At 38.0% G+C, this 24,503-nt stretch overlaps 1 protein-coding gene across 1 annotated transcript in view; it reads right to left on the reverse strand.

Moving 5' to 3' along the window:
- Nucleotides 1-24,503, reverse strand: part of SLC22A3 (solute carrier family 22 member 3) — a 94,551-nt gene that overhangs the window by 35,985 nt on the left and 34,063 nt on the right. Inside the window, exons 2-5 of the mRNA XM_081045311.1 lie at nt 13,328-13,431; nt 10,748-10,902; nt 8,867-9,035; nt 7,885-8,002 (exon numbers count right to left, since the gene is read on the reverse strand). Of these exons, the coding sequence (XP_080901437.1) occupies nt 7,885-8,002; nt 8,867-9,035; nt 10,748-10,902; nt 13,328-13,431 (546 nt within the window). The remainder of the gene's footprint in view (nt 1-7,884; nt 8,003-8,866; nt 9,036-10,747; nt 10,903-13,327; nt 13,432-24,503) is intronic.

Genomic DNA, 24,503 nt, shown 5'->3' on the forward strand with positions numbered 1-24,503 from the left:
CCAAAACTCTGCTGGGCCTGCTCCAAGGCGGTAACCTCATTCTTTAAGTGATATGTCACTTGTACTCTAGCTCAATTAAAGCCATATGACGCTCTGCAGCATCTTCCCCTCAATATTTGTATCCTCCCCTCAATCATCCACTGAGCGGGAGATTTTAGGCTGGATTTCCTTTAGCGGAAGGAACTTAACTGTTTAATCACCCAGCGTCAGAAAGAAATTCACTTTGGATTCAACAGTTCATTAGTACTGTTTTTATTGTAGTGTAAAAATTTTTCCTTTTTCCTGCAATAGTGTCTTATTTTCAAATGGTTAAAGATACGGAAAATTGTTAGAATAACCATTTAGATATCAGCCATTTATAGAACTTAGGCTATTTCCAAAAATGTGGTTAAGTAGAGTACTATTAAATTAATTCTCAGCTCCAAAGGTCCATTTTATGTTTGGTATATGAAGTGTACTGACATTTTCTATGCATTCTAAAGCATATTCTAAATTAAAGCCAAAGTGGTGGCATACATATTATAGTAATCATTGTTATGTGTCATTTTAAGACCTTGCTGGCAGAATTGGCACCATCACTGTGCAAAGTCCAAGAATGAAGATTTACCTCTGGTAAAGGAAAGCACTGCACGAATTCCCAGACTTCCTTTCCAATATCCTTTACTATTTTCTAGACTAATACCTTTCCCACTCTCGACATAGGCACCAGACTGGAGCCCCCATTTGGCACTCCCTGGGCTTAAATTACTTTCTCTGGATCTTTTGAAATAAATTCCATGCAGACAGTTTCCAAGTCCCAAATCTGAGATAATAATTACACCCAACAGTCAACAGAGACAGCATAATAACGAGACTAAAATATGACACAGCCCTTCTGGGCTTCATGAAAGCCAGGGTCATGGTATGGTTCCTCTTTTGAAAAAACAAAAATTATGTTTATCAAAATCCCCCTTTTAACAGAAATGCCAGAAACAAACATTCCCAGAGTTGGAAAGTCCCTCTCTGCAGTAACACCCTGTTTCCCCGAAAATAAGACCGGGTCTTACATTAATTTTTGCTCCAAAAGACACATTAGGGCATATTTTCAGGGGATGCCTTATTTTTTCATGTACAACAATCTACATTTATTCAAATACAGTTGTGTCATCTTCTTCTACAACATCGCCATAACATGCTAAATGCGTCCGTCTGGCTGACGATCTTAACTGGGGCTTATTTTTGGGAAAACACAGTATTGGTGTTTGTGTGACTATAGAAAAAGATGGTGGCTATGAAGAGTTGGAAGTCTCTCTGGTAACTAAGGCAATCCAAAAATCAGCCTGGCACTTTCTAATGAGGTCTTAATCTGTTATATTTTGGAAATATATCAAAGAGTGGAATCATTTATGTTGATGATGATCCTCTTGGAATCAGAAAGCTCACATGTCAGTTCTTGACGTCACCTGAACCTGTCACCATGGGAACTGCCCATGAGCCTGTTTTGCATGAATGAGTATCAACATAACATCGGGCACAAATGGTCCTCTACTTACGACTGTTCGGCGTATGAGTTTTCAACTTTTTGATGGTGTAAAAAAGATACATATAATAAAATATATGAGATATTCAATACTTTATTATAAAATAGGTCTTGTGTGAAATGATTTCGCCCAATTATAGGCTAATGTAAGTGGTCTGAACTTGTTTAATGTAGGTTAGCTGAAACTATGTTTGGTAGGTTAGATATAGTAAACGTATTTTCAACTTAACAATATGTTCCATATACAATGGGTTTATCGGGATGTAACCCCATCGCAAGTCACATTAAACCTGCAGTTTAATACGCTGTAGATCAGCTATGAAAGATGAACTATATAGGAATATCATGAAAATCAGGAAATTACAATCAAGCTTTATAGGTTTAGTGGGCCAACAGAGCATAACAATATCACAAACAAATATAGGCATATGCAGTTCTGTAGTATTAGAGGCGCTTTGTTAGCTAGAGTTGTCACCTATGATTTTCCACGAACATATTCCATTTGGAGACAAGGAAGAGGGGTGGAGGAGTATGGGGGGAGAAGAGGGATCTTTCTGATAAGGTCTTTAAAATCCTTTGTTGAAATATATATTAAATAAATAAATAAATAAATAAATAAATAAATAAATAAATAATGGGGAAAAAATAAAATCCTTCGAAAACAAAGGAAATCAAAACTGCTGCCACAGTTCCCACCACAGTTAGTACTGTAGTTGTAGAATCCGGGTCAGTAACTGGCAGTGGCTGTTTGATCAGTGTACTGGTTGACCATTGATAAATAATGCTGCATAACAACCATCAATCTTAGAGGCATAAAATAATAAGCCTTCATTTAGCTCGCACATTTGTGGGTTAGCTGGGAGACTGCAGGGGAAGCTTTGCTAGAACAGCTCTGCTGCAAATGTCCCTCAGTCTGCTCTGGGGACAGTAGAAAAGCCTGGGAATATTCCTCTCAGGGCGATGGTTGAAGCACAGAGACTAAGCCGCCCAACCGCATAAGCATATTTCAACACTCGACTGCATCACATCTGGTAACCTCCCATGGGCCAAAGCAAGCCCAGGGTCAAAGGGCAAGACATACACTCCATCCATCAGGAGAACAAAGCAAATTACATTGCCATGCCCAACATCAAAAGAGCCGAAAAATATTTTCATCCAATGGAAATCAGGGAGAAGATGAGAATATTTCAAACGATGATCTAATCTACCATAATCCGATGTCATCCAGACAATCAAAAATGTATCGAACCACTAAATCCTACTCTGGCCATTGACCCAGGTTTCAGTGTCTAAGCCAACTGTCCCTCTGCATTGGGGAACTATCGAGTGATTCACATTGCACTCATCTCTTGAGTCCAGTTTCTACGTAACTTCCTATAAGCTTAACCCACTTGCCTCGTTTGCAGAGAGCCTGGTGTTCTCATCGCCTGTATTTCTACCTTCTGGCTATCTCTTCAACAGAGTCAGAGGCCAGCCAGGAATTGTATAACATCCATGTGAAATATAACTGAGATTATTTATAGGACCACCAATTCTCAGAATAATCCACTTGGTTGTATATTGAAATCAAATCCATTGTACCTATTTCTTCTGTTAAAAAAAAAAAAAAAAAAAAAAAACGAAGACCAACCTTGAAAATTCTCTGAGCAGAAAAAAACAGTTTAAACATACAAACAAAGCTTAGTTTAGCTTATTTTACAAGACTAACTTGACCTGAGGCTATTCTTGCTTATGCCTCTGGAAATTATAAGCACAACTTCAACTGTTTCCCAAGTTGTTTTTTTGTTTTTTTTGTTTTTTTGTTTTTTTTTATTTATTAGTTTCAGGTGTACAAGACAAGGTAATACTTAGACGTTCATCATTTATATCCCTCACACTGTGGACCCCCCTCCCCCCATCCACTATCCCTCCGACCTCACACTGAACCATCACATTATATATATAAAATTATAGTTGGCATTCATTAATGTTTAGCTTCTGTTTCCCAAGTTTGAGATGAGGTAACTACTGACCAAATCCCTGTTATTTAAGAATATTCTATTATAACCAATCACTGCAAAGAAAGTCACTGCTTTCTCATTATATGAGCTGCTTTATCACAATGCCCCTGAGCCTCATTCCATGTTTCAATTTGAGTGCTCCCAGTTTGCAATGATATTTCTGGTGTGGGTACAGTAAACTTTTACTATATACTACTTCAGTGATCCATCAGTTTTACTTTGGCTATTTTTGAACTTTTGATGCTTCCCACATCTTCCTTCCCAGGGGATTGATGTAATCCTAGTTTGTACTGAATTTAGGTTATCTTCTGTAATGTGGAACACCCTTTGGTCATTTTAAGCTAGGTCCTTCAGTATCCCTTACACAGACCAAGACCTCTTGCCAGTGATGGAACAGGCTGGGGTTGGGAGGTCGGCGGGGCTCTTGGGATGGAGAGGAATACGGAGCTGCCAGATGACCTACTGTAGGACCTGCTTTACATCCAAGCACTTTTTCCAATTCACTGGAGACTTCACTGTAACCTATATGATGTGCACCCCTAGGACGAGGCGGAAATTGGAAAGGTCTTGATGAATGAGGTAATTTACATGGCAATAACTGCTTCCAGAAGTCAGGGTTTAATGAGAAGAGATTCTGTGAAAAGTGACAGGGAGAGTGCTGGGCATCATCCTTGGGCCTGGGGCTCATTGAGGTATTATCCGGACAGCAGGGACACCAGCTAAGCCAACGAAAGGACTCCGAAGGCTTGAAGGGACCATGTAAACATAAGGTTTCAAGGTGCCCGTAACATTGACGTGGCAGTAGTTATTTGAGTCACCAAAATATAAGTAATTGATATCATTTCACAAAAACTATAATAGAATCCTGCTTTGATTTTGGTGTTAGAGTTCAAGTCAAATGTCTGCGCTACTGGCCTGCATTTCTGAGTTTCGTAAAGCAGTATTGTGTACATTATGATGCTTTGTGGGAACATTAGGATCTGTGAAATAGAAAACTATGGTTTGGCCTATAATACGACTGAATTCAGCTATTAGCAGGGTGTTCTAAACTGACATGTTAATTCCTTCCCTTTTGGAAGACAGTACTTTGATTTTCTGTGTATGTTGAATAATTAAAAATGATTCGAGATGGACAGGTTCAGTTTAAAGACATTTGCTTAAAAAAAGAAATCAATGCACTCTTTGAGGAATAGGTGATTCCAGGTGTGAGACTGGAACTTAGAAGATGAGCGTGGAAAACCTCATTGTGCTAATGAGCAAGGAAGCATTCAGAAACTACTAGAAGTGTGGCAAAGGGATCCAGAACCAATAAAGATGAGTCTCGTCTGTCCAAAGGTGGGCAGTTTGAGCATCAATGAGGATAATAATGGTAACTGCAGTGGATTGAAACATACAGTATGTTTAAGTTCAGGAGCTCATCATGAGGCTTAAAACCCCACAACACACCACGAATTGATCACTTTTGGAGGATGTAGGGAATAAACTTATAATTTTGAAAAGAATTATGCTTGTATCCTGCCTTTCCCATAGGAATTGTATCTCAGAGTCACCGTTGATGGGAGAAGTTAGTCGTTATATAAGTATGCCCGTAACAAATGAAAAAAATCATGTTAATATGAGATTATGTCATTTTGCAACCTCTGATGAGTTAATAAATCCGGTCAATGATTACCAATGGCAGCTAACATCATAAAAAGAGACAGGCAGACACTAAATATCTCTTAATGGAAATGTGCTAAGTCACTTACAATGTAGCCTTGCCAAAAAATATTAAACCTGAGCCTATTTAAACTCTAGATCTAACTACCATTTACAAGGAACAAAAGAGACAAATGTTACATGATCCTAAGAGATGTACGCAACAAAATTTAGACTGTAGAAAACTCTACAGGAATAAAACCCCCTCCCACACCCCCACACACAGAGTGTTCTTCACCCCCAAAGTTACAAGAAAAACAGCAGGAACCTATAGATTGAAGAAGAGCAAAGAGGCTTATCATCCAATGGCAACATATAAATGTCATCAGGATCCTAATGCAAACAAACACGCTGTAAACATTACAGGACACTCAGGGACTAGGAACACTCACTTGATATTTGACATTAAGTTATGGCCAATTTTTTCTAGACTCGTAGTATTGAGATAACTTTTATATTTCCTGTTTTGTCTACCACTGCCTTCCGAGTTTGCTCTTCACATTGGCTATCAGTCCTTACAGCTGGATCAGATGTGTGATTATCTGTATTCAATTTTACGAACCAGATGAATAGTCTCTGCCATTTGATGGTATCTTGAAGATGGTACTCATGTCATCCCAGAGTTCAGTACATAGTCATGTGTTTCTGTTTCCGAGGTACACTCTGAAATACGGCGAGATGAAATTATGTGATACCTTTATCGGTGGAGTATAGAAAGAAATAAGATTGGTCTTGAGCTGGTACTGATCGGATCTGAGTGATGTGCACAGAGATTCCTTAACCCATTTTCTCTTTTTGAATGTGTTTGACATTTTCCATAATAAAATTTTTAAAAAGAATAAAGTGAAAACTCACTGGAATAACAAAAACAGCCAAACTAAACAGCCCAATTTGACTTTAGTGGGATGCTAGAGTAAGTTCCTCAGGGAAGTTGAAGTCTGACTTCAAAGCTGGCTGCCAAACAAAGACCATCTGTCAAACTGCTCAAAGCTGGACTGAAAACATCTTGGATGCTACCGGACCCATAGCTTCTGATCTTTGCCAAGCACAACCAGGTAGAGTGTTGACCTCCCTCTGTTTGACGTGATCTGCATGGTGCTTATGAATTAGAAGCAGGTCGATGGGTCTGTGGGAGCAGCGTAGAGCTGGACACTCATAGGACATGTGACAGCAGCTGCTCTAGGAATCACTCTCTGGCCTGTTAGCAATGCTCGTGATAACACAGGACATGCCTGGTTCACGTGTGTTTTGTCTCAGAAGCCAGCAGCACACACTAAGTTTTCTATAGTCTTAAAACCTACCAAGGTCTTACACAGGCTTAGCTCTGGGGTGACATGTGCAATGTCTCCAGGATACTGAATGAATAGCAAAAATATTCATTTGACTCTTGAAATTCAGTACAAAGTATCATACATTTGATCCAGCTGTGAAGAGCGAGAGCAAACGTGATGAGAGCAAGCTGAGAGGGCAATAGGATATTTTTCCCTAAAAGGAATGCACAGCTCAAATGTGCTCAGCCAAAGAACGACAAGGACCAACTAGTTAAGTGGTTAAAACAGACCATGTTTTATCTTTACCTTATACTTTATGATCTATAAACCTCAAGGTATATCATTAATCTACTTCCAACGGGAACAACTGGTCATTGGAAACTTTGTAAATACAACCTACTGCTTGTCGCTTAATAGAAGAGTGAAAAATGAAGGTAGAAATCCAAATATATCTGATCAAGTTCTGGGGGGGCTGGGGAGGGGACAATGAAACCAAAAAAACCCATTTTTTGACAGAACGTTTCTAAGGAAATAAACTGAATATTACAAAGAAAACAATGTTAGCAAGATGATATTCTTCAAGGTTTACCTCAAAGATTCATATCTTTCAAAAATTCTTCTCTAATATTCCTTTTTAAATAATCCTTCTGTTATTCTGCATCCACTTAAGCCTTTCCAACTAAAGCATTGCCGTATATTTTTATATGCTATTCTTTGTTTATTCAGGGATTGCTTCAAATATATGTGTAAGTCTTCAACTGCATATTGATGCTTCCAAAGGGCAAAAAAATGAGATTTTAATCTCATTTTTCTTCCAAAGGGCAAAATATGAGCTTTTAATCTCACCCATCCCAAATTTCTCTTCATGCAGTGACACAGAGGCACCCAGAAAGCCTTTGCTGGAGGAAGGAAGGAAAGAAAGACAGAAGGGAGAAAAGGAGGGAGGGTGTGAGGGCAGGCAGGCCAGACAGCATATGTAACTCCAAAGGTTGAAATATTACATTATTATTCATACTCTGGTTCAAATAAAACATGTTTCTAAGACTAAATTTAAAGATAAATCTTTAGACTAAATAAAATGTCAAAAAGAGATTTATAGTTTGTTCAATTAAGATGAATGAATGATTACATGCTTTAGGGCCTACAGTAAGTAACATAATAATTCAGGTAACTTGGTGCAACTATTAAATTATGGACTAAGTGACCAACAAATAACTATAATGCTATTGCAACTTTAAAATTATTTCTTCTTTAATAGACCTTGTGATTCTTCCCAAAGTTTTTTTTATAGCCAAACTAAAAAGGATTTTATCAGATGTTTGATAACTGTACGTAAGTGACAAATTAATTAAAAACCACTTTAACAATATTTGTTACTAGTGATAAATAAAATTACCTCCGAGTAGTTTGGTGAGAGATATTTCCCATTGCATTTGGCAATGCTTCTCAGAATTTTTAATGCTTTATCTCCTTTCTTCCGAGTGATCAGCCAGCGTGGAGATTCAGGAACCACCCTGGTAAGAAGGCAGCATTTTTGAGTTATGAGTAGGAATTCCAAAACCTAAATTTTATGAGTTGAGTTTCTCTATCAAAATGGATCTTGCAATTAGATACAAGTTTAGGAGACTCTGAGAGTTTAGAATTCGGAAATGTAGATTATCTTTGCAAGTTTATTATGGAAGGCAAAAAAATGCTCACTTGATAACTGAATCATTTCTCCTAATAAAAATAATTCATATAACATTGCTCTTACAAGACCAGGCTATCCTAGAATATAGTGTCCTCAATTACACATATGAAAAGAACTAGGATTTAGTAAGCATTGAGGAAAAAGTTAAGAACCCAATTCATGTAAAGTGATTTGCCCACATATTAAAATTAAATCAGAGGAATGATTAAAATATGTGTACTCCATTAAGAGTCAAACGCGTATACTTGTATCTTTCTGATAATTTTCTTATGCTCTTAACATTTTATTCCTCAGAGACTTCCTGAGCAATATTAATTTGCTTAATAGAACAGACAGAGAAGCAAATCCATTTCATTGCATTCATTTTGTCTGTTGAAATACTGACAGATAGGGTTTTTTGCCGCGTAGCTTTCATGAAGATATTACAAAATAATAAAACAGAATTAATACTCTATTTAGAATTTTGTGTTTTCATATTTTATTAATCTATTTTAATAACAACTATCAGTCAAATAATAAATAATCTCTATAAATTTCATATTTTCTAGAAATTTTCAAAGCCCGTAGCCATTGTGGAGACGTTAGAAAAATCTCTGTAATTACTTTCATGTTCATGTTGGTTTAGAAGTATAGATTCTACATTTCTGTGGAATGAGAATACATTCAATAACGACCAAGAGCACGTTACCAGTAATAAAGGAGGAAGAGAAAGTTGGGCAGTGTTATGGCCAGCTGGATCCCCTGCCAGTTGGGGATAAAGTAGGCAATTCCGGGGAGAATTATGATTCCAAGGGTGAAGAACATCTGAATCACAATCCCCACAATCCTCCTTTGCTTTGAACCCACGATTTCTGTCACTGAAGGGAAACAACAAACGCAGAGGTTAAGGAACCTCAAGATTGGCTCCAAAATAAACAAACAGAGATGCAGCAGCCATTACGTCCATCGGCACTGCTAGAACTCTATGGAACTCTTCAAAATCCCAGGCTTCCACTGACACATTGGACATGAATGTGCTTTCCTCTACTCTCTTCTCTGCAGGTTACCAACAAGCACTGGCACGATCCTCTTATGTGCCCAGGATGGTCTTCTGGGTATGCAAAGAATGTATGTGTTGGTTTTAAGAAAGCTTCAATGATGACTATTTGGAAAGGTCATTGTAATTACCAAAATAAAACAATAATAAGCTGTCTAGATTTTATCACTGAATCTCTAAAGATTTGCATATTATAGACTCTTTGGAAGATCTATTATGACTCTACAAATTGTACACTGCTTCTATAAACTCTATATTAGACTCTACAAATAATGTTTTCACTATCGCAAGGTAGTTTCTCTAGCACATGATAATTCTCTCCACAATGTTGGACATTTCATTTATGTGACATTTCTTTCACAATCACATGGAGAATTTTACTGGGGGCATCCTTTTCTCCCTCTCCATTCCCACTAATCGGTGTCTATGTGTCACCAATTCTATCATGATCATCCTGGGATATGCCACCTTCTTCTTGCTCTAAAATCACAACTTTGAAAATTCACTAAATTTTGGTCTCCTTAAAACACTTAATATTCCAAAGTTATCACTTTTGCCCCAGCCAGTGACAGCTGACACTTTTGGCACTCTCTCCTTCCCTGCTCATAAGAAGACCTTCAAAGGGTGTCCAAAGTGGGCAGTTTGGGGAGGGCTCATCTAGCAGTAACAGAAGAGAATGGAAGCCCAAAGACCTCGAGCGATTGTCAAAGAGTAGCATTCAAATTGCCCTGGTCACAAATGCACCATGACTCTTAGGGTAAGTGGCCGATCCCACTCACCACTGGAAATGAAGCCAACTCTTGCAGCCAGGGTTTTTCCAGTAATACGAGCAAAGAGCAAAGGGAAGGTTTTCTTTCGTTCATACTCAGAAGGTCAAACTTTCTAGCTATGAAATATAGCAAAAGTTTGTAAATGAACTTCTGCTTTTCAGGTCATATCTCCTGCATGGTGAAAAGCTTTCCATTTATGTGAAAGGAATAGAACCCAAGGTATCATCTCAGACTATATCACAGAAATACACAGAAAATTCTTTAAAACTCTTTCAAGGAACTACTGAAATTTTTTTTAATGTGATATAATTTAATTCTATCATCGGTATTTCCTGACTTTAAGGAAGTCAGGGTAGTCAGTACCCAACTGCCAAACAGAAGAGACTTGGAAATGTTAATACTTTTCTGATCTTAAAATAAAAACACAATGTCCTATTCCTGTTATCTCTAAATCTGACTTCTCCAGAACTACTGAAATTTTAATAAAAATTAAGCTGTAATAAAGCAAAGCAAAAAAAAAAATGTGAGAACGGTATGGTAGTGCTAGAAAGTGGTTCATCCTAGTATTTTGTGATAGTCCATATTTGGCATTTTAATTTCTAAAGAGTCAGAATCTTGCCCCTGCACCCTCCTATTTGCAGTAATAATTACTGTTGCACAACAAAACCTCTCTATACTTGCACAAGGAAGGCCAACTAGCCGTCACTTCTCACCCCCCTGACCCTGGTTCTCAAACAGACAAGGACACGTAGCCATGTCTTACCAATCACGTAGCAAGTCATCCATGTCCCCTTTCCAAATACGCCTTGTAAGAAGCGGAAGACCACAAACACAGAGAAATTTGGTGCAAATGCCACCACTATACCGGTAACGCCAACACCGAAACAGGATATTAAGTAAATGACCAATCTGCCGTACCTTTTTGAGAGAGACAGAGAGAAAGAGAGAGGAAAAGATCACCTTAGACACTTTCTTCAACACAATGGAAAATATCTTGGTAAGTGTTGTTAAAAGATGTTCAAGTACAAAATTTTGCCCTCTGCAACTTCATTATTACCATGTAAAGGACTGTTGAAAATTCTACATTTTGTTTTATTGCCAAAACAGGGCAAATAAAAGCATGTGCCTCTGACACGACATTATAAAACTTAAAGCACAGAGTGCATCCTTTCGGGTTTCAGTTTCCATAAAGATGACCCTGTCTGTTACAACTGTTTTTACACAGTGGTCCTGGTGATAAGCTTTGACACTTCCTAGCATTTTGGTGGGTGAAGTCAGAAGGAAAAAGGGGTAGAAAGAAGCAGCAACAGACATTACAGACAGAAGGCCTGGGCTCAACCATCCCCAAAGCATGAGACTTTGGGTAAGTTTCTTAAGTTTGCCAAAACTTGGGTTTTTTTGCTTTGTTTATGTTGTGTTGTTTTCATGTCTTTTTTTTTTTTTAACCTTTCTACAGTGACGTTGTAGAGAGAATCAAATGAGAAAACTCTTATAAACTATAAAGTTCACAACCAATGTGAATTGTTCTTAAGTTTTGTGTTTTATTTTCACCATTTCCATAATATGATTAAGTAGCTTAGGAAAAGGAAACAATATTGTGTGCAATACACCTGAGAATCTGGTGTTAAATGGTTCAGTATAGTTGTACCAAATTATTGGCTGGTGAAAGTGTGTCATCAAGGACTTTTAAGAGATTTGATTTGACGACATTTCCCCATAGAAGTTTCCACCAAATCCACACATACAGCATCTTGTTTCAGTCAGTGGAGTGGAGATAGAAGCAGCTTTGGTTTACCTAGGTTTTTAAATTCACTCTCTGCCCTTTCTACACTGTTCTCTCACAGATAACGTGGCCTATTACATTGTTTCTTGCCCTTTTTTTCAAGGATGTAAAGAGGAGAAGGCACTGAATGGTTGGCCCTGGATGAGGCAGAATTATTGATGGGTCTGTCCCCCTCTCCCAAACACCAAGATGCCTCTGAGCTTAGATGTTGTCTGTCCTAGAAGCCAGGTAGGAACACTGACTCTCCTTTTGTTGAGTTACTTTAGTTTGAAGATATATTTATTGATTGTGAAAGGGAAATATACAGAAGAAACGAAACCTAATGTTTAAATTAAGGAGAGTAACAACAAAATTAAAGAAATACATGCTGAAAAAGTATAACTCAATTCCAAATCACAGCCAGCAAGGAAAGAAAGTGCCACATGGGGGACACAGAGAAAGGCAAGATGAATTGAAAAGGCTAAAAGTAGAAACAGTAGAAGACACAGATAAAAAGAGGAAAAGGGGAGAAAGAACACCAGACACAAAGGGTTAATGAGAAAGTCATGTGCAGAATAGGAATGAAGGTGGGAGACAGCAAGAGAAAAAGAAGACACAGACGAAGCGACAGAAAAAGAAAGCAAACATTCTACCCATTTTGATCCTGGTCTGGTCAAACTCAGACCATCAATTGGCTACAGGATTTGGGGCGTTTTATTGTCTCGAATTAGCTCATTAATTGTTGTCACTAGGTCTCTGAGGTAACCTTAGCACTATCCACTGTAAACATGGTCACAAGGACATATCCAGGCGGGCTAGAGTGACCAGAGCATTACTAAGCCAGATATAGCCGAGGGCCAAAGTTCCCCTATACTCGTCCTAGGGGATACAGAGAGAATTATTAAATTCCTACAAATCATTAAAGAACTACAGTTAGAATTGAGATAAAGGAATAGTTAAATATAAATACGACAACTAACATCAATAATGTCTGAAACAGGAATACCTGAATAGAAAGCATGACCATCTTAAATATACACATTCCCTGTGTCAGCCATTAACTGGTACATTTAGGAATGTTAAATCACAGATAAAATTCTTAATGGTTTTTGAAAAAAAAACAAAACACTTTTCTTCACAGAGTTTGAAATCTGAAGAACAATAATACAAGGATTTAAAAGAAATAAATAAAACAAATTTGGAAGGTGCTGACCTATGACTAAATTAATCAAACCACAACCAGTGCGTTCCTGAAGCACATGAAATCAATCTCACAGTTTCCAGCCAGCCGTCTGTCAGCCCTGTGATGAAGTCACTGCTGGTCTGGGTTTACACTCAGGCACTTTCAGACCCATTGAGAGCAACTCCATCCATTTGTACAGTTCAGGGAGAAAGGAGACTCAATTTAAGAAGGAAAAAATTAGTCCAATCAAACCAGTGTGAATGTCATGAGGAGAAGAATCACACTGTTTCCTGCATTTAGTAAAGCTATTTTTCTATGAGTTAACAGAAAACATTTTCATTTCCACACAGCCGCGTTGTGTCCTAGTGAAGTGAAATGGTTGTCGCGTTGGTACTTACCTGTCTGCAGCGTAGCCTAAGGTGAACGCTCCAGCTAGAAAGCCCAGGTTCAAGATGGCTTGTGTGAGGTCCAGCATCCAACCATTGGCACACACGAGGTCAAACTGGAAAAACAAAGAAATGCACAGGAGACAAGTAGCAAAGCTTATCCTCAAGATACCTGATCTTATCTGCTGTCTTGATCAGTGATGTTTAAATAGTTTTCCTCTATACTGCTTAAATAAATTTTAAAAACCTATCCCATGCATATTTTTATGTTGATTTATAAATATTTTTCTGTCAGTTTCAATAACTGCCAAGGGTATAATTTCTAGTAAGCTATAAATACTGACATTTTCAAATAATGTTCTTACATCATTTGTTCAGCTGTATCCAACAGAGTTTAAATACCATAGCCATTTGCCACCTACCATCATCTAGTAAAAACAGTTCTTCAATTCTCTAAAATTTGGCATCAATCTTTTTTTCTCTTTGAATTCCTATTTTCATTCCTACATACATTTTTTTCTTTTTCTTATTTTCTTATTTTATTTTATTATTAGTTTCAGGTATACAAAACAACGTAATAGACATTTATCATTTATATCCCTCACACAGTGATAACCTCCCTCCCCCAATCTACTACCCCTCTGACATCGCACAGAGCCATTACATTTCCATTGTCTTTATTCCTAATGCTGTACTCCACTTCTTGTAACTATATATGTGTGTGTGTGTGTGTGTGTATAATTGTAGTTGACATTCATTGTTGTTCAGCTTCAGCTTCAGGTGTACAGTGCAGTGATCAGGCATCTACATTATCCCTGAGGTGGTCTCTCTAATGAGACAAGTGTCCGTTGGACACCCTACAAAATCTTTACAACATTGTTGATTACATTCCCAAAATTGACTTTCGTATCCCCGTGGCCATCTTCTGGTTACCGATTGTGTTTTCTAATCCCCTCACCTTCCTCTTATCCCCCCCCCCCGCCCATCTAGCAACCCTCAATTTTTCCTCTATGTCTCTGAGACTGCTTCTGATTAGTTCATTCATTTATTCTTTTCTTTAGATTCCACATATAAGTGAGATCAGATGGTATTTGTCTTTCTCTGTCTGACTTATTTCACTTAACATAATGTTCTCTAGGTCCATCCATGTTGTTGCAAATGGTAAAATTTCATTCTTCTTTATGGCTGCATAATACTCCATTGTATAAATGTACCACAGTTTCTTAATCCAGTCATCTACCGACGGGCATTTAGGTTGTTTCCATGTCTTGGCCATTGTGTATAGTGCTGCAGTATACATCAGGGTGCATAAATTTTTTTCAAATTAGGGTTTTGGATTTCTCCAGATAGATACCTAGGAGTGGAATTGCTGGGTCATAAGGTAGTTCCATTTTCAGTGTTTTGAGATACCTCCATACTGTTTTCCATTGTGGTTGTGCCAATCTGCAATCCCACCAACAGTGCAAGAGGGTTCCCTTTTCTCTACATCCTCTCCGACACTTGTTTGTTGATTTATTGGTGATAGCCATTTTGACTGGGTTGAGGTGGTATCTCATTGTAGTTTTTATTTGCATGTCTCTAATGGTTAGTGAGGTTGAGCATTTTTTTATATGTCTGTTTGTCATCTGTATGTCCTCTTTAGAAAAATGTCTCTTCATGTCCTCTGCCCATTTTTTAATTGGGTTGTTTGTTTTTTTGGAGTTGAGTTGAGTGAGTTTTTTATAAATTTGGGATATTAACCCCTTATCGGGGATATATCATTGGCCAATATCTTCTCCCATTCATTATTCATTCTTACATACTTACATCCTAATATATTATGTGTTAATGTGTATTGTGTTAATGGCGAGGTAAATAAATAAACAATATAATGTTTATTTATATTAACATTTTTGTATGTTACACTTTTGTATGTAATCAACTATGTATATAAATTGACACTTAATTAACATTTTTTTCTATCTATTTTAAAATTTAGTCTCTAAATATTAGAATTTTTGCTGATTAGGTTATAATTACAATTACTTTTAGACCATAATTGATAAAAACATAAGATACAATTAATTTTGTAAAAGCATTATTACACTGGAGTTAAAATCTTGTTGGAAAGTACCTCTCCATTTCTAGAAGAATGGTAAGAAAGCGTGGCATTTTCTAGTTCACTCATATAATCTGTGGATGAAGATTGTTTATTACTAGAATAAATTGGGGTTCAACATCAATTCTATTCCTTTTTTTCATTTTCATAAATTTATGTGCCAAGAAAACTTGTCTGTATGAAAAGCTTAATGGGAATGGAGAGAGTTTTGTTACAGCAATGTTACCCAATTCTTTTGCTTCCTTCTCTGTTATATGCCAGATTCACATAGCAATCTATCATCAAAATTATTTTTACTTTTCTATTAGCCAACCTGCCATTTAAGTCTGCCTACAATCTGACTACAAGGAAAGAATTGGAAACCACCAGACTTACAAAAATTTGTTTAATCAAGTAATTAGGGTCATTTACTTTCTTCATACCAAAACCAATATTCCAAATTGTCCCACTGTTTGGTTCCCAGAGATTTTAAAACCCCAGGTCAGTGTATCATAGTGAGATGGGAGAGAGGCAGGATTCCTTTTGCAAAGTGGGAGGACACTAGGAGTAAGGACCTGCATCCTCATCATAAAAATATTCTCCAGCAGATCCATTTTGAACATGTGTGAGTTGAGGCTCTGACGATTGATTCCCTTTAAAATATCCAGGCCTCCCACCCCAATGATTGCCTTTGCATACCTCCAAATGGTGTGCTTACCCCAGCAGGCCACGGCATTGTAGCATAAGGAGAAAACAAACGTTGTTGGGACAGGAATTTTGAATAGTCTCAAACACACACATTCATAAGTAAACTATCATATTTATTTATAGAACCCAACTCTTTCCTCGGTTTTACAGCTAATGACCTGTCACCTGAATGGTCGGGGGAAAGAATGGGGGACAGTAGTAGCTAACCCATCTCCAGAGTTGCTGACAAGATTAATGAAGAGTAAAGAAGTGAAAAGATTTGCATATATGTACAGTAGTAGTAATCGTGGTAATTTAAAAGAGTTTTATCATCAGTGTAAATTCTGCTTTCTCAAGGCACAACAATTTTATTTTGTTAATTTGCAGATGATTATTTATCTGAAGTCATTTCCCGTTGGAATTAAACATATGAAGAATGCAACTAAAATAAAAGTACATAAAATCTCAGCAAGCAAAGAGACGATTTAACTGCCAGAGAAAATATTTTGCTTCAGAAAAATACCAACCAATGTCAAATATAAACACCCAAAGAGTAGAATTTGCTTCTCCCAGCTGTACCCAGATAATTGAATTAGAAACACAGGCATGCTTTACACAGATGACACAGCAAGGCCTAACAGGAACAGTCATTTTAATGCATTTGTTCAGGTGCTTTTGAATTGTGTGAACTAAAATGCCCCCAAATATTATTTAAACCCACAAAATATTCCTTAACATAAAACTGATTATCTTTTTCACTCCCTAAAAAAAATTGTCGAAAGGGTTTTTCCATACTTCATTTTCCAATAAAATTAAAAATATATAAATGGCTAAAGTGCTATAACTTAACATTTTCCAAAGTACTAGGAGTCCATCTGAAATACTGTGAGGGCCACATATTGTCTGCCCTGTGATTTGTTTTGCATCCCAGGAGCTGGAAGTGTGTGAACTACATTTCCCAGAATCCTTTGCTAGCATGGTTCTGTTTAGGTTCTTGCCAGCAAGAGAGGCTAGTGCAAGATTAGAAAGCAGGAGGGAAGTAGTGGAGATTCTACTTCTGCTTATGGCAGCAGCTCCAGCTCCAATCACTGCAGTGTGAATGGGGATTTGTGGCTGAAGGAGTCAGACAGTGCTTGTAACCACTCCCTTCCACATGGAGGCAAAGGGATAAGTGCCCATAATCTCTGTAATGCTATGGAGCAGGTCAGCTGCTTCTGCAAGAACTGTCCTACCTGGTCTCTCCTCTCTTTGCTTTTTTAGCCTTTCCAAAACATCTCCAATTCAAACCCTTTTATTAAATCCCTTCCTGGTCGACATACTTAGCCTGGCTTCTGTTTTAGTGACTGGGAATCTGCCATCTTTTAAAAGTACAAAATAAATTAACTTAAATTATGTACTTGTAACACACATGCACATGAGGACACACACACACACACACACACACACACACACACACACAAACGTGTCCAGTACAGAAAGCCAACACTACAGTGGCAAGGGTGCAAAGGCTTGGTTTTGACTTTTGCTCACACAGTCAGGAGGCAGACCCCTCCCCAGACAGCTCTGAACTTGCTGCTGGCTGTCGCTGCTGACTGGGTCTATAATGTGTCTTTCCTGTTTAAAGAGAGGCTAGCAGACACTGAAGCCCATGAGCATCATAGACTAAGGCCTTTTTCCTGAAATAAAGTACTAGAAACTTGTTGTAGTTCCCAGGAAGACCTAAAACCACCTCTTATCAAATTTACCTAAGTCTGAACCAAAGATTCAAGTGTGCATGTCTCTCTCCTAAGGCAATCTATCTAGAACAAGTGAGGCATCTTTTTTTAAAGTGTACACATGTAAAGATTTGAAAAATTATTTTTAAATGCTTATAAATCCATGTGTACCCATTCTGTTCCTTATTAATCTCTAATGTCACTTTTGCACAAAGAGAATTACTCCCCTTAACATGAGCAGAAAACCAATCTGATAAAAGACTCAAACAACTGTTTATGTAATTCTGAAAGGATTCCATTTGCTTCATTTTGCAGAAAGCACAACGCTAGCCTAATGAGATACTTTTGAAGGGTTTCCAACCAAGGGCTTTTCTTAGCTCTTCCTGGTTGTTAAAATCCAAATGGACACTACATAAATTTGAGTTGTAATGACAAAATGCTGGGGGAAGTTATTATTAGACATATGTTAAAGTTTTGATTCCTTAAAACCAGAGCAGTGGAATATCTCTAATGCAGAAAGGTCAAAAATAAGAAATAAGGTTTAAAAATGCAGGTATGCAAAAGATTTAGAGACTCCCGAGGAGACTTGCCTTCTCCTTATACTGGACCCTGATGACCGGCAGCTGGCTTTCCCATAGATGTCTTGGTAAACTCTCTTGAATGAACACTCACATGAGCAATTCTAAGCTTAGGGGATAGGACAGAATTTAGCTTCAGTCATGGCCATGAGAAATCGTACTTGTCATCGTTTTCTGTTGTAGTGGGAGAAGGAAGCCTGAAATTAAATGGCAAGATTGACGTGCCTCTGTTTTGATTTTCTAAAGCTGAGTTGTAAACTGACCTATTTCTAAGCAGCTCTTAGTTCAAAATTAAATTCTTCATCTGTCAGTGCAAAACACATCATGTCCACTTTTGGTTTGACCCTTGGGTGTGGGGTGCCCCCTGGCTACATTTAGCATTGGCCAAAACAATTTCACCCTGACCTCCATGGGCAGGTTCTATTTCAAATCAATAAGAAGACACCATAATTGAGCTTAATAATGGTTAAAAATTATTGTAATCATGAAGAAAATAATTTGGGTTGGGCCTCCATGAGGGGAAAGGATGTCATTACTAATGCTAGTCATAATAAAAATGTCTTCAACATGATCCGATGGCATTATTTGGGCATCTTAATTTAATATCAAAAATTAATGCTTTTCTGATATGCAAGAGCCATCATGATGAGCTGTAGATATAAAAACTAACCCTCAGCTCAACACTAAAAAAACAAACAACCCAATTAAAAAATGGGCAGAGGACATGAAGAGACATTTTTCTAAAGAGTACATACAGATGGCCAATAGACATATGAAAAGATGCTCAACGTCACTGATCATCAGAGAAATGCAAATAAAAACCACAATGAGATACTATCACACTCCTGTCAGAATGGCTATCATCAATAAATCAACAAACAACAAGTGTTGGTAAGGATGTGGAGAAAAGGGAACCCTCATACACTATTGGTAGGATAGCAAATTAGTGCAGCCACTATGGAAAACAGTATGGAGGTTCCTCAAAAAATTAAAAATAGAGCTACCTTATGACTCAGCAATTCCACTCCTGGGTATCTATCCAAAGAAATCCAAAACACTAATTCAAAAATATATATGCACTCCTATGTTTATTACAGTGCTATTCACAATAGCCAAGACATGGAAACAAAATGCCCATCAATAGATGATTGGATAAAGAAATTGTGGTACATTTATACAATGGAGTATTACTCTGCCATAAAAAAGAAAGAAATCTTAACCATTTGCAACAACATGGATGGACCTAGAGACTATCATGCTAAGTGAAGTAAGTCAGACTGACAAAGACAAATATATGATCTCACTTATATGTGGAATCTAGAGAACAGAATAAATAAGCAAACAAAACAAATAGACACATAGATACAGAGAAAAAAACTGATGGTTGCTAGATGGGAGGGTGTGGGGGGATGGAGGTGAAGGGATTAGAAAGTACAAATTGGTAGTCACAAAATAATCATGGGGATGTGAAATACAGTACGGGGAATATAATGAACAATGTTGTATAGATCATATAGGGTACCAGATGGGTACAGGGCTTTTCAGAGGGATCACTTCATAGATTGTGTAGATGCCTGACCACTGCACTGTACACCTGAAGTGGATGTAGAATGTCAACTATAATTAAATATATCTATATGGTCACGGGATGTAAAGTACAGGATAGGGAATATAGTCAATGGTACTGTAACAGCTATGCACAGTGTCGGAGGGGTAGAAGACTCGGGGGGAGGATTGTCACTTTGTGAAGGGTGTAAATGTCTAATTATTGTGTTGGCTTTGCACACCTGAAACTAATTTTTAAAAAATAAAGAACCAAAGTTGGGAAACCATTATGAAGAAAATTAATACATGAATAAGCCCCAAACTGAAGTCTCAGCCTCTCATCTTAAATATCTAGAAATTGCTTTTTAAAAAAAATTTTTTTAATCCAGAACCATGTTGGAAAATGAGAAAGCATATTATTGATGGGTAAGAAACTGAAGAAGAACCCCTTAACATGAGAAAGCAGGGAAATAAGATTGAAGAAAAATAGCAGCGCCCCAAATGAGCACATTGTATGTGCCAGACAAAACAGGCGGGTTCTAGGCCATCCCAAGACTGAAGTGGTGAACTAAAGAACAGAGTAGAGCCCCACGTAGGCCATGCCACAAGGTCATTGGTTAACAACAGGAGGAATAAACTTTCCATATCCTGCTCCTACCTTCCACCACAGACACAGCATCCGACAACAGTAGTAGTTCCCTCCAAGTGAAAGCAATGAGTGTGAGAACATGATGGGAGAAAATCAGTCATGCTAGGTTTCGTGCCACTCTACACATATGGTGACCCCCAGGGTGGAAAAAGACATTTCAGTCATAAAAACCAATCACTAGAGATTGTGGAAATTAAAAATTGAGTGTTGGAAGAGAAAAATTCAGGAGCTGAAGGGCAAAGTCATGAGTACACCAATTCTCCCATAATGCAACACAAAAAGACAAGCAGAAGGAAAGTATTACAGAAACATTGAGAGGTATGAAGGGAGGAGCCAGAAGGGTAAATATTTATCTAAATAAATCAGAAAATTCTTCCAGAACTGAAGACGTGAAAACTCATATTGAGAGGGTACACTGCATATCAACCAGAATAATTTTAAACACACATAGACAAACCTAGTTACATTGTGGTAAAATTTAAGAATAACGTAGATAAGGAGAAAAATCTTAAAAGCTTCTAAAGGAAAAAGAAAAGCAGAGGTTACTTATAAAGAAATAAGCATCAGGTTGGCCTCGAGCGTCTAATCAGAAAGACTGAATACAAGGAATATATGGTACACTATCTGCAAAATTCTAAGAGGAAATTATTTTGAGTCTAGAATTTTACACTCAGCCAATACCACTGAAAAGAAAAAATACAGGTTAATTTTCCACCAGGCCAGAACACGAAGATTTTTTAAAATTTCCCTGAAAAAAATATTAGAGAATAATCTCTAGCAGAAAAGAAAAACAACTCCAAGAGGAAGTAGTAGGATACAAAAATCAATGATACACAAAGAAATAGTAAATCTTCAAAAACATCAAGTAACAATCAAAAAATAAAATCCCAGATGATTACAATGTGAGAGATCAGAGGAGGAAGTAAAGATAAGCAAAAGTATCTTGTCCTGTTGAGGGTTATATCTAGATATTTACAAAAAATATTATTTAAATGTGTACATTTACATATTTACTATTAAATATTTAAATAATATTTAAAATGTGTACATTTACAAAAACAGAGACATAATTTTTAACTTTCAAGGAATTAAGAAAAAAATAAAACAAAGAAACAAAGAATACTATCAATGGAAGAAAAAGAAAGAAAAGAAAAACTAGACAAAGGATACAAATAGGTAATTCACTGAAGAATAAACACAATGCCCAATAAATATAGAACTACTTGATAGAAATCAGGAAAATGCAAACTAAAAAGCAATGACATACCTTTTTTTAGAGAGACCAAGATATGAGAAGTTTGCTAATATCAAGGTATACTTTGCTGAGGTGGCTATATATTGGTACAACCATTTTCTAAAGTGCAAACCATATAAATAAAAAAATCTGCTTTCTACTGTGTACTCTAGGAAAACCTTTGCCTCTGTACATAGGTACAAGGAGCCTCTGTAAGAATGCTTATGAAAACATTTTTGTAGTAATGAAAAATGGGAAATAAGCTAAATGTCCATCAATATGGAAGTTTTAACATAATTAAGATGTATTTTATCATGAATATTATGCAATAATTAAAAAGAATATGACAGGGGGAAAAAACGAATCCTCAGGTATTTACAGATAGCTTCCACTAGTGTAGTTGGCATGATACACACAAGGCTGGGAGAAATACCAATGCCTTGTTCATGCCTCTGTAAGGAGCTTAGCTATAGCTCGGAGAGCCAGAATCGATTTATGCGAAAGCAGAGGTAGAGCAATTGAGATCTGAACAGAATGGGTTTGGCTATAAATGCAAGAGAGCCTCGGATAAATAAATGACTGTGGGGCCCAGAGCAGTCTGACACAGGAAGAAGGTGGGACATGAACAGATCATTCGACAACGAGCTGGATTTAGAAGGAGAAAGAATGGGAAATAGGGTATTTGGGAAGGGTGACGGGTGCCCGTGCTCACAGACGGAGCACGAATGCCACCGAGATTCAGATGTGTCTGCAGCACATGGGGTGCCAAGCTCAGATTTTACGTTGAAAAACTTGAAATCTCACCCAATGGGGAAGGGAGTGAGGTTCGGTGAGGGGGATAGTGAGTTTCTTATTCAGGAAACCAGAAGCATCAAGAGAGCTCATGACAGAGGGAGGAGGAGGTTCTAAAGAAGAAAGGAAGAACGTGGAGGGTTGCAAATGGAAAGGCCCAGAGCAGATGTCCTGGCCCAGGGACAGAACAAGATTCCAGGGAGATGAGAGCGAGTCCAAGAGATGGAGAGGAAACCCAAGAGTCGAGTCTGCAACCATTGCCTAGAAGAGGGGGACTTTGCCGGCATAAAGAGTCACCATTACGTGATAAAAGGCTTATAGAGCCTCACTTGCCATATAAGCTGTTCTCCAAGGTTAACAACAGCCATGCTTTAATGTACGGTTAAGCAAATAAACTTCGAAATGTTCTGGAGAGATGGCCTTTAAATGCATGGCTTTTTGCCTGAGCTTGTGAAGTTGGGAGAAATGAAAACACTATATCTACTTTAGTAGTAAGAATGCCTTGTCACTTGTTAACATGCCCTTCATGACTCACCCTCAACTCTCAGAAGTTCAAGCGGTTTTATTTCTTTGTAGTGAAGGCATGCAGTTACTCAGCTTAAAATGTTTATAATTTCTCTAAAGAACCGAGAATGATTAAAGATGAGAGGGAGATGAAAGTCAGAATTTATGCAGATCTAAGGGTAGGAGGAGCCGTATTTCCAGAGTCACACAGCCTGAGCTCTTGGATCTATCACTTCTAGCTCTGTGTCCTTTGTCAACTTTCTTAATGTCTTTGACCCTCTGTGTCCCTGTCTATAAAACGAGGGTAAGAACTGGAGTGATACTATAACAGCATATATGCCCAATGCCTCATACACGTTGTGTCCAATAAATGTTACCGATTGCATTATGATTAGAGATATCATGGTGATGATAATAAACGACATAACTGACGGCTTTAAAGTGTGGTTTCCAAGCCTGGCTGCTCGTTAAAATCACTCAGGAAAATTGAAACAAAATGTTGGAACCCCACTCCAGACCAGTTAAATGGCAATCTAGACAAGAGCAGCTGAGGCTGAAAACTGCTGGTGGAGAGGTTATCAGCTATTTCAATACCTGCTGGGGGATAGTTAATTCTTGCATTTTGTACTGGCTTGAGTAGCATGCATCTGGAACCTCAGACTATGGCCTTATTTGGAAACAGGGTCTTTACAGATGCAATTAGTTACGATGAGATCACACTGGATCAGGGTGGGCCCTGATCCAATCACTGGTGTCCTGACAAGAAGAGAAGACGGAGACACAGACACACACAGGGAGAACACGATGGGAAGACGTAGGCAGAGATCGGAGTGAAGTGTGCACAAGCTAAGGAACGCCAAGGATTGCCTGTGTATTTTTTGCTGGGGCTGCCATGACAAAGTACCTCTGCATGGCTCAAACAACAGAAATCTAGTTTTTCATAGATCCAGAGGCGAAAAGTCCGAGACCAAGGTGTCCTTAGGGTTGGCTCCTCCTCAGGCCTCTGTCCTTAGCTTGTGGGTGGCTGTCTCTTCCTGTGCCCTTACAGTGTTCCTCTGTGTGCGTCCTAATCTCCTAATAAGGTCATCAGTCATTTGGACCCACCTTAACGACCTCATTTCAGTTTAATTTCCTCTTTAAAGATTATATCTGCAAATACATTCTGAGGTACATTTGGGGGGATATATCAGCCCATAATAGCCGCGAACACTAGAGATTAAGAGAGCGGCATGGAGCAGATTGTCCCCTAGAGTCTCCAGAGGGAGCCTGGCCCTGCAGACCCTGGACTGATAACTTTCTGGGTACCAGAACCGTCATAGAATAATTTTCTGCTGTTTTACACCACCCAGTTTGGAGTAATTTATTATTCGTATGCCAGCCCTAAGAAACGAATACACATATCCATTA

This window comes from Rhinolophus hipposideros (assembly GCF_964194185.1).
Source record: "Rhinolophus hipposideros genome assembly, chromosome: 3".
Classification (NCBI taxonomy): Eukaryota; Metazoa; Chordata; class Mammalia; order Chiroptera; family Rhinolophidae; genus Rhinolophus; species Rhinolophus hipposideros.